This window comes from Triturus cristatus, chromosome 7, assembly GCF_964204655.1.
Source record: "Triturus cristatus chromosome 7, aTriCri1.1, whole genome shotgun sequence".
Taxonomy (NCBI): Eukaryota; Metazoa; Chordata; class Amphibia; order Caudata; family Salamandridae; genus Triturus; species Triturus cristatus.
In genome coordinates, this window is record NC_140590.1 from 1,258,953,840 (window position 1) to 1,258,965,710 (window position 11,871).

Sequence of the window (11,871 nt, forward strand, 5' to 3'; positions counted from 1 at the left end):
GGGGAAGGTTTACATTGATGGAGTACATTTTTCTCCCTCAGCGTAAACCTGAAGGTCCACCCACCTCTAAACCAGTCATGCAGACAAAGAGTTTGGTGAAGAGGGTACTCCCTTGTAATGGTGACAGAGTACCCTCTTCCCAAACTCTAAATTGGTCCCCAAGTTTCTTTTAATTTATACCATTTTATGCCAACTGAACACTACAACTATACTAGAAAACCTAATGTTTTTAAATGTATACATCTTTAGTTTCTATTTGATTTATATGCATGAAATATTATCTTGAAAAATGTAGAGAAGTGACGAAAAAACCCAAGAAAAATTCCATGAAGAAGAGTTTGAAAATATTCGGAATTGGAAGATGTGCGTTTTTAGGCGAAATTCATCTAGTCAGATAAAATATGTCCCATGTTCATAGGAACATGCACATGCCACTATCATAAACACATGCTGCTTTGACTCGTTTTAAAATCCTCTTAGTTGAGGCGGTTATGAGAAAATGGCTGACAAGCAGGAAACATTTAAAGCAGCATCTTAATAAAACAGTAATGCAGATCTGAAGCTTTGCACTGATGAAGTATTTTCTTTTTTGCAGGTTGAATAAAGTCCTGGGGGAATCACCCCCTCTGGGACGCCTAGACATCCAGCTGCCAATCATTTCAGATGAGTTCAAGTTCCAGGTGTGGAGGAAGATGTACCGTTCCCTGATGCCACGTTAGTATCTAAGAGCATAAGGTTGGATGAAGGCGTTTGTGTCTGAGAATTGGGGGAACAATTGTGATTTTTAGGGAGGCCACAGTAATTCATGTGCAAGCTACCAAGTACGAGGCCTGATCCTTAACTTGAAAAGGAAAGTCTAAAATCTCCCAGTCATAATCGCCTGCCAACAATTTATGTACATTTTCAAATTTTCTATAAAATCCTAAACATTCACAGCACACAAGTAAATCTGCAAATTGTAGATATCCATTTAAATGCTCCATCCACTAAACAAACTCCTTTGCTAGTCCAAAGGTTGGACAAGTCCCTTAAGTACATTTTGCAGAAATGTGCAAAACACATCATTTTTTGTCCAGATGGAAATTTGTATCCAGTGGGGAAATCCCCTTCTGTCACACCTGCATGAAATCTGCAGATGTTTCTTTCTCAGTGCCACCCTCGAATACATCTATCTAAAAATTGCTGGTTAGACCCACAAATATATGGGTTCTCCCTCTAAATAAAACGTAATACTGGGAATATCTGCTGTGCTGGTGGTTTGCTACAACACTAAATTCAAACTCCTGGCATTGGTTCTATGCCAGCTGATTGACACACCCACTCTTTTGAGCACCTAACTTTATACCTATACTGAAAAACTATGGTTCTGGCCCTATATATCTCTAAAGAATAATTGATTCTGATGTTCCCCTTCATCAAAGAGAAGGCACAATCTGACCTATGTCCTTATGGGTATGTTTTCTCAATTGCATTGCTCTATCCAGTTCATATTTTGACTTCAATTATTTCCTGCCAAAGTTGAGTAAGAAGTTAAAAGCAATATCAAAGGAAATGGGTTTCAGACACAACTTTTTTTCAGTGTACAGCAGCTGGTCATTTGCAAACCAAGTTGGATGCAAAACATAAACTAGTGCTGTTGCAAGGACCTTTAGGGCCTGATGCATCATTGTGGAGATTGCGTAAGGAGGTGCAAATTGAGCAGTGACGTTTTCTACCTGCTCAGCATTTTGCGATGTAACTGATGCACTAATGTGTTGCATCCCAAAATGTATATTTGTTGAGGGTCCAAAACCTCCTGGCTCATGAATAATAATGAGGTAATTCATATTTTGTGAGCCTTTTTCCATGGCTGAGATCACAAGGGAGGAGGCCTGTGAGGGACAGCAGACCTCCGTCCCTGTGTTCTGATTCCCAACATATCAACATTTTTTAAAAGCGAACCATGGGGCTTATTTACAAGCCCCTTGCGCAGCTGGTGCGTCACTTTTAATATGGGAAAAAGTGACGTATCGGTGGGGCAAGGGGCTTTTAGAAAATCCTCCATGTCACTTAGAGGGGCATGTGCTACTTAAAAACATATAGTTGTGTTGATACAACAGAGAGGAGAGCTGGTAGTCGTTCCCTAGATGAATGTCTGCTCACTTGAAACCACCTATCACAATTACCAAAAGCAAACCTTCCCCAAAGGGAGAGCTTCCCCTTCTCAAGTCAGTTACCACACCAACCTGGAGTCAGTAACAGATCAATGGTTTGAGACCCCAATTGTGGCCACAAACAATAGACACATTCCACTGTGCTGCTGTTTAAGAAATGTTGGCTTTATAGAAAGATATTGAGAAGGCTTGGAGAGGGCAGGTAGTGTTCTTTGAACCTCTACCTCCCCCCCGCCACTGACGTGATTCCCAAATGGGAAGCTTTCAGTTAATTACTTTCCCAGCTTGGCAGCTGGTAACAGTTGTGGCTTGTAACAAACCATTGATACATACCTGCCCAACTCATCCATAGGAGATGGACATGCCTTTCACGCCCCCTCATACTTGTGATTTGGAAATGTCCAAAAAAGCTTTTTACAAGTCAAAAACATTTTGTTACTCGTAGAAGGGCCTATGCATGTTGCAAAATGGTATGTCGTGGTACATACTCTTGATTTTGTGAATCGAAGCCTTTGCAGCTGCAAAAGTTCCTTATAAACCAGGCCTCTAGTTCTCCTGATGCAGATTCCAAGTTCAACATTTGCTGGTGGTTGTCTTGAGTACAGCCCAAAATGATTTTGATGAAGGAGGCATCTCATGTGCTTGGATTATGTTGTTGGATAATCAACTGAAGTCCACTAAAACCAGCACCAATTCTGTTCGATGCATGCAGAAAAAGTTCCAGTCATGTGCATCAGTGTAGTGAGCTATGCGTGACTAAGGGTGGTTGGGCAAGAAGTTACTTTCTCGGTTATTGTAGTTGCCACTGGGTTCCCATAGTTTCCAAAATGGCTTCCAAGAGTACACTTGCCATTGCTACATTGAATGAATAAAACTAAATGTGCCCAGGGACGTTAGACGTCACCGGCCTCTATAGTGCTCACAAATGTGATGAAAAAGAGATAAGACCTGTTTCACAAAAACAGGTGCAAGTTATAGCATGGACATTAGGCATGCAGATTTCCATAATTTATATCTGTTTACATTATTCACAAAATGTTTTTTTCTGATTCCCAATGCTTAAGTTGATGAAATGTGATAAAAGCAGACTTACCTATGTTGTTCAGCTACTGTATGCGTGCCCTTCTTGATTTCTAGATTCAAAACTATACAATTTATTTTTTGATGTTAATTTTTACAGTGTAAAGCATTTGTACTAAAAGGTTCTCACTACCTAAACCCCACTTCTGAAAACCAGGCACGTTACACTGCTTTAGAATATCATTAGTTGAGTAGTGTGGCTCACTGGTTAGAGGCGGCAGACCCGGAAGCAGAGGTCGGTCAGGGACCAGGGTTTGATTCCCGACGCGGCAGGGTCTTGGGCCAAGGTCAGCGGACTCGATAATTCTCACCTTGGTGCCTACTCTAATCATGGATCACACTCAGCAACTCTGGGCAATAGCTTACTTAATCTCAACTTACGGCCCCATCAGTGCCGGGGATGCTTGGTCTTCACCTTGGAGATGCCCAGTAACGGACCATCTCACAGGGAAAGCCAGGATGGGTTCCCCAGCAGTACACAGCGCCGGGACACTCTGCTTGAGTAGCTGAGCGCTCAATAAAACACCAGATAACATTACTGAGAGAGCTATGTCCCTACCAACCCCACCCCTTAGCTGCACCAACCCTCCCCCACCCTTGTAGCAACAATAGCTACTAGTGTGAGCCTTTGCCTGCTACAGAAGGTCTACTTATTTCAATATGTCTTTTTTTCTCAGCACTGGAAAATTTGACCTTAGACCCCGAGACAGCCCAGCAGCACCTTGTGGTCTCAGAAGACGGGCGGTCTGTGGAGTGCACAGACCACAAGCAGCAAGTGTCGGACGAGCCTTGTCGCTTTGATAAATCCAACTGCCTGGTGACCAAGGAGAGCTTTGATAGTGGTGAACACTACTGGGAGGTGGTTGTTGCTGATAAACCCCGCTGGAGCCTGGGAGTGATCTCGGAGACAGCCAGCCGTAAAGGCAGGCTGCACGCCAGCCCCTCCAACGGTTTCTGGCTCATAGGGTTCAAGGACGGTAAGGTATATGAGGCCTATCTAGAGCAGAAGGAGCCCCGGCAGCTGCGGGTAGAAGAGAAGCCAGAGAAGATCGGCATCTATCTCAGCTTCAGTGATGGAGTGGTGGCCTTCTACAATGCTGACGATGAGGACAACCTACGCCCACTTTACACGTTTCATGAGAAGTTCTCCGGGAAGCTGTACCCATTCTTTGATGTTTGCTGGCATGACAAGGGCAAAAACACCCAGCCCCTGAAGATCTTCGTTCCAGCCTCGGATTAGTGAAGACCTCTTTATCTCTATTTTTTTCTGCTCTTTCTTCCTTTCTCCTTATCTTAATCTTTGCATTTTCTTTATTTAATCTCTTTCATGTTACCTATCTCTTTTCTTTCTTCCTTCATTCACCTTTGTTTTCCGTCTGGCTTAGCGATGTCAAGATCTGCCAATAGGTACACAAATAAAAGTAATTTTAAAATGGATGTTGTGGATGGGTTATTAATGTAGCATTGAGTTCTCAAATTCTCCAGTCCGAGGTCATATGTAGAATTTAGAGGGCGATTACTTCTTGCCTCACAACACTTTTTAAGGATTTCTTTATGCTAATTTGTCATTCTGGAAATGTTGCCCCTTGATGAATAATTCCAAAAGCTCCAGGCTCCAGTAGCCATCTTAAATTTCTCCTTTTTTCTTCTTCACAGGGAAATCTCTGTTTATGTTGTCATTTTTCCGAGCCAATCTGAAGTTTTTCAATTAGCTTTCTATGTTTTTTTTATGTGTTCAGTGACATAATTTTAAATCTTATACAAGAGTACATTTTAGTAACCAATGTCTATTTTTTGTTTGATCTATTGCTTTTTGATTGTGCTTTTAAGCTGTGATCCATTTTTTCCAATCCTCCCCCCCCCCCATCCACTTAGGCTGTACCTTTTATGTGGTGCATTCCCTTATAAGTGAAAATTCTGGTTGTAGGCGAGCACTGAAATATCCAAACACAGCTGTTACAATTATTGCATATCACAACACGTTTAAGGGTTGTATCTAACCACTTTATCACACTGTTCTATAAACAGCTATTGTTTTCTTTGTAGTGGAGGCAAAGAAAGAAAGAAATACATAAATAAATAAAGCATCTTTGTGTCTCCTGTCATCTCTAAGGAGGAAATGGAGCCCAACTAATAAGATCTCCTCTTTGCCTGTGCCATGTTACTGGTCTTATGGCTAAATAAGTAACATGGTGGCGGTGTATTCTTTCTAAACATCATCTTTTGGGGACAGACCCCCAAATCAACCACAGAGTCTTCTATTTACAGCAGGTCACCTTAAAAGCAGATCTTTTTCATCGATTGAGGTCAGTGGTTCTCCTGCCCTCTTACTGTCAGACTCAGGCTCTTTGCAGCTAGCTCCAACTCTTTGTTTTAGTTATCAAGACCAATGGGGTGGGCATCTAAATCTCTTCTTGCTCAGTCACCCATTCAGCCACTCATGCACCCTCTCCTTCACCATTTAGAGCCACTGAAACACACACACTCACCCATACAGCCACTCATTCACCCTCTCATTCACTATTACTGCCACTTACATACCCACTCACTCACCCATACAGATACTCATTCACCCTCTCATTCACCATAACAGCCAATAACACACCCACTCACTCACCCATACAAAATCTCACACACCCACTCACTTATATACAGGTTCTCACATACCCACTCACTCTTCTATACACCACTTACACACCCTCATTCACCCACACAGGCACTCCCACAGTATATATGTTTAACACACAGTAACTTTTAGAAAACACTCCCAATCACTGGATGATGTCAGCAGCGATGTAATTTCAGATATCATGAGTGATGTCATTTCAGATGTCATCAGTGATTTTATCAGTGATGTCACTGACTATGTCATGAGTGATGTAATATGTGATGTCATAAGCAGTGCATTGCGGGGACGTAAGTTATAGTATGCTCAGCTAACTATAACTGCTACATTTCTCTGGTTTTGTACCAGTGAAATGAGAGCCTAACTTTAACGTCCTAGTAATTTTTGCTTTTTTCAGTGAATTTCAAACTTTTTTTAAATTCTATTTCCTAGCAATAAGATCCCTGTAGCCTTTGGTTGTTTCAGTGAATTTCAACGTTTTTTAAAATTGTATTTACGAATTGTAACTGGTAACCTTTGAAAGTGGGTGTGTGAGTGGTTGTACAGTTAGGTGAGTGGGTCTGTGACTGGATGTGTGAGTGTCCTAGTGGGTCTATGACTGATGCATGAGGGTCTCAGTAGGTGTGTCAGTGGGTGCATGAGTGTCCGAGTGGGTCTGTGACTGGTTATGTAAGTCTCTGAGTAGGTTTGTGAGTGGGTGAGTGAGTGTCTGAGTGGGTCATACAGTAAGTGCATGAGTCTCTGAGTGGATATGTAAGTGGGTGCATGAGACTCTGGATGGGTCTGTGACTGGGTGCATGAGTCTCTGAGTGAGTAAGTGAGACTCTGAGTGAGTTTCTGAGTGGATGCATAAGTCTCTGAGTGGGTCTATCAGTGGGTGTATGTGAATATATGTGAGTCTGTGAGTGTCTGAATGACTGAGTGGGTCTGTAAGCAGGGCATGAGGGTCTGTGAGTGGGGCATGAGTCTCTGATTGTGCTTGTGAGTAAGGGTGTAAGTTGGTGTGGGTCTGTAATGTTATGCATGAGTCTTTCAGTGGGTCTGTCGGTGTGTGCATGAGCCTCTGAATGGGTCTGTGACTGGGTGAATGAGTCTCTCACTTTAGGATGGGAACTTTTCACTGCCTTGTAACATTTCCCACAATGAACGATTGGTCTCAAAATCTTTCACCTTGCCCTTGTGATAACATTTCATTACAGTCCACGATTCATGTTATTCTTTTCTGTAAAGATTATTCTGTATTACGGACCACATTTTTAAAACCTATTTTTAAACAGTTTGGATTACGTCAATGCCGACCTGCCTTATTGGCCTTGCAATTACTTGACAATGAGTACAGAATTTATAGTGTCACTATTTTCTGGAAAAAACTCTCTTTTATAGGAAACAATTGTTTAATATTTGATTAATTCTTATCAAAAGCTCCTTAAGTTTAATACTATTTTATTCACAAAATGTTTTTAATGAACACGTGTAAAGACTTTTTTTCATTTTATTGTGCTTTTATGATTGTTTTGCTCAAACATTCGAATAAAGCTTTCTTGATTGATTGATTGAGTCTCTCAATGGGTCTCTGACTGGGTGCATTAGTCTTGGAGTGGGTCTGTCAGTGGGTGTATGTGAATATGTGTGAATTTGTGAGTGCCTGCATGACTGTCTGAGTGGGTCTCTAAGAGGGGCAAGAGGGTCTATGAGTGGGGCATGAGTCTCTGACTGGCTTGTGAGTAGGTGAGTAAGCTGGTGTGGGTCTGTGAAGGGGTGCATGAGCCTCTGAATAGGTCTGTGATGAGTCTCTGATTGGGTCTCTGAGTGGGTGCATAAGTCGCTGTGTGGGACTCCGAGTGGGTGCATGAGTCTCTGAGTGGGTCTGTCAGTAGGTGTATGTAAATTTGAGTGAGCCTGTGAGTGGCTGAATGAGTGTCTGAGTAGGGCTGTAAGTGAGACATGAGGGTTTGTGAGTGGTGCATAAGTCTCCGAGTGGACTTATGAGTAGCTGCGTAAGTTAGTGTGGGTGCATGAGTCTCTCAGTGGGTCTGTGAGTAGGTGCATGAGCTCCTGAATGGGTCTGTGATGATGCATGAGTCTCTGAATGGGTTTGTGAGTGGGTGTGTGAGTCTATGAGCCAGTCTGTGAGTAGGTGTAAGTGAGTCCGTGAGTGGCTGCATGAGTGTCTGAGTGGGTCTATAAGTGGGGCATGAGGGCTGTGAATAGGGCATGAGCCTCTGAGTGGGCTTGTGAGTAGGTGCATAAGTCTGTGTGGGTCTGTGAGAGTGTGCATACATCTCTCAGTGAGTCTGTGAGTGGGTGCATGAGCCTCTGAATGAGTCTGACTGGGTGCATAAGTCTCTGAGTAGGTCCCTGAGAGGGTGCGTGAGTCTCTGAGCAGATCTTTGAGTGGGTATATGTGAATATGAGTGAGTCTGTGAGTGGCTGCTAGAGAGTCCGAGTGGGTTTGTAAGTGGGGCATGAGGGACTGTGACTAAGGCATGAGTCTATGAGATGAGTGGGCTTATGAGTAGGTGGGTAAGTCTGTGTGGGTCTGTGAGGGGCTGCATGAGTCTCTCAGTGGGTCTGTGAGTGAGTGGCAGAGCCTCTGAATGGATGTCTGAGTGAACAAACCATAGGTTTCAGGGACGTTATAGTTAGTTGGACATTTCACTTGTACAAAACCAGAGATATTCGGCTGTTATAGTTAGTAGAGCTAACTATAATTTGCACCCCCGCAATGCAAAGCTGATGACGTCACATATTACATCACTCATAACATGCTCAGTTGAAGTACTGGGTATTTTAGACCCAGCGGTGCAGGGGCACACACCCTATGACTTCTGGGTTCACCCTGTTCCAGACCTACAGAAACACAGAGTCTTCTGGGTGAAGTCAAAGAATCGTTTATTGGCTGCAGACCAATTACAGGTATCCTAGAAGTACAACAGCGTGTATGTTCTCAGGAGACTGCTGAAAATCATAGGAACGGACTTCATCTTAAATAGGCTTTTTCTTGCCTCAAGCATACATTCCTAGGTTTTATGATACGGCCATATACAAGTGTACATTTCAAAAGAAAAGGCAGAGTCATGATGACCATCCCACATTCCAGTTCAGCCAGCCCACAATGATTTACACAGTAAGGTTCAGATCCCACATCGGATGTCAACAGACCCCCCAATAAACATGAGCATCTCCTGTTTTGGGAAACAAGTCATAAAGCAGGAACAGCCAGGTGTGAAAGAGATTAGCCAGGGGCTTGTGTAGAATGAAAGGGTTTTATGACGGGTCAAGCCCTGATGCTAATCACAGGTGGACGGAGGAAGGGGAGCTCGTGAGACCAGTTTGACCCGGGGCAGCAGAGCCAGCTGCCCAGGTCACAGAGAAGTCAGAGGAGAAGCCCATGTACTGTGAGGCCCGTATTTGCTCCATTATAGCCTATGTGAGGGCAATGACAAGATGGCCACTGCTTCCAAAATGGAACCCGCGTAGTGAAGCAGAATAACGTGTACACAGTGCATTCATAGCTAGAACGATATATAAAGCACTCGTACATGCCGCATTTACCATTTGCGGTTTGCTAATACCAAGATAGACAGGGGTAGGGCCCTGTTCCCTACGCGGTTCCGGAGATTAAAGTACGACAGACCCTCCTTTTGCCCTTACATAGGCAATCACTATACTCATCTTAATCCGAGTCTAGGTCAATGTTCACGAAGTCATGGAGATGTTGCTGTAGCATCATCCTATTACTTAGCTCGTCCCTCGATACAGGTTTCCTTACACATAAGGTAGCACAGAGGCCACATATCGCAGGAGCACACTGTATACACAGACAGAACAGGAAAAGAATGGCTAAGATCATTCCAATGACCATTAGAACTTTCCAACCCCAGGCAGATATCATTTCCCAGAACCACCCCACCAGTGACCAATCTCCTTTATCCACGTGTATGGATTCAGATATTTTATGGAGTTTGGAGATGGCCTGATACACTGTTGGAGCGTTATCTGGTATGAAAATGCAACAACTGGATTGGATAACCTTGCATACCCCACCGCGGTCTGCAAGAATAACGTCTAGAACCATGCGGTTCTGCAAAGTCATGAGGCGATCCGCTTGGAGCTCAGCTGTCAAATTACCAAGGGCACCAGCCGTTACATTGACAGTGGATTCAACCACACGAGTCAGCTGTCTCAGGTTCCTACTATTGACCATAGGTCCCCAAAACGGCAGGAAACCCAAGAAGAAGTCTCCCGCTTCCTGACCCGCAGTGTCCTCCTTACTAATCACGCCTCTCACAACTCTGGTCTTGTGATAGTCAGAGGCGGCAGTAAATGTTGGCGGTAGCAGATTTGCAATATAACATGTGCCCGAGAAATCAGGGGGCAACCATGTATATGCTCGGTCATTGCAGATGAAATATGTACCCTTGGCAGCCAAAAACGCAGGGGAAAACTGTGACGGGAAAGTGTACGTTTCAGTACAGTCACTTCTTCCCAGCTGAGCTCTAGGATTCTGACCATTACCCTGTAAGCAGAACCGACCCATGTGGGGTACGACCCAGATTGGAGATGAGATTTTTCGCTGTCTTTCACCCAGACTAATACTATACCCCGTCGCGTTCCATCCTACATAAGGTCTCAGCTCTTCTTTGGGAATGGATGAGTATGCATCGATATCCCTACTCATATCGGCAATTCCTTTCATCAAAGCCTTAGTATTGGTGATAGGTCTGATGGAACGCGGTTGGCGAGGGGAGTACGTATCTAGGGCATAGAGAAACATGGTCTGGAATGCCCATGACGATCCATTGTAACTATATGGCAGCACCAAATAAGGAATACCCTTGTTAATGATATGTGGCATTAACCCACACACCCAGCAATTGGTCGTATTCATTACTAGTTGGTGCTGGTGCAAGAGCTGAATAAACGAGTTATTTACGAACTCCGATCGTCTGGTCTGTTCGTGTTCAGGCAAAGGGTGAAAAGAGTGAGAGGAGGCAGTAGAAAGAGGTATAGGCTGTTCAGTGGGTTCAATGGGCTTTTGAGCGGAGAAAAACACAAATCCTACGATGAACATCATTATGCTACACAGTGTAAAAAGGCACAAAAATACAAAACATTTACTTTTTACAATTCTACACATCCTGGCTTTAAAGTTCATTTCCTCAATCGGTCTCTCCATCTTAAAAAACTCCATCCTCTACTCGGGCCGCTCGCGGCGGATGAGTTTCTTCTGCTAAGGAGTACACCTGTCAGTCCAGGGAAACGCCCTAGACCAACCAGAACCGTTGACCTAACGTCTTCGGCCTGTACCCCAAAGTCTTGGCACCGCGACCCTGCGGCAGAACCCGGATGGTGGTTCGAAAAACAAAAATCAAGAAAGTCCTTCAGATGGGAGAGCAAAAATATTAAAAAGGAAGTAGTAAGGAAAATCTTTATTTGTCCATGGGCCTTGGTCTCAAATTATAGCGGAGACGGCCAGGTGCTGTTTGGTCTTGGAACAAAAGTTCAGGCTCAGTGGTGTCCAGTCGATTTGATGGTGGCACAGCTTCCTGCAGAATATTGTCACTCTCTTGGTCTGAAACTGTGTCTCTTATGCGTGCGTCACTGAATGGTACAAAACGAGGTATAGTGTCTGCCTCAGAGTTGGCGATACCCTCCTTGACCCACTGGTCATATGGCATAGGCAAGGGGACTACTTTGCAGTGGGTGCCATGGATCCAGTGTTTCTTCCCTTTTACTCGTACCGCTGATCTTGTCGACAGAAGCACAAGGTGAGGGCCGATCCAGCGAGGCTCGTCGTTGCTCTTACGCTGGAAATTTCGGATCAGGACCCACGAGCCAGGGTTGATAGGGTGTCCAGGAGGTTCAGAAGCTTGGGGAAGAGTATCATGTACCTGTTGGTGCAAAACACGCAGTTTAACAGTCAAATCATACAGGTAATCGAGTAGTACTGGATGCTCAATCTCACTAAACTTCGTAGGCCTTGGTACACCCCATACGTTGGCCGGGCGG

At 44.1% G+C, this 11,871-nt stretch overlaps 1 protein-coding gene across 2 annotated transcripts in view; it reads left to right on the forward strand.

Annotated features, from left to right (window-relative positions):
* The window catches only part of TRIM72 (tripartite motif containing 72), an 85,771-nt gene extending 81,101 nt beyond the window's left edge, over positions 1 to 4,670 (forward strand). For both annotated transcript variants that reach the window (XM_085618754.1, XM_085618755.1), the window contains exons 6-7: positions 596 to 714; positions 3,911 to 4,670. In XM_085618754.1, coding sequence (XP_085474880.1) covers positions 596 to 714; positions 3,911 to 4,473 — 682 coding nt within the window. In that variant the 3' untranslated portion in view covers positions 4,474 to 4,670. The remainder of the gene's footprint in view (positions 1 to 595; positions 715 to 3,910) is intronic.
* Positions 4,671 to 11,871: the final 7,201 nt, after the last annotated feature.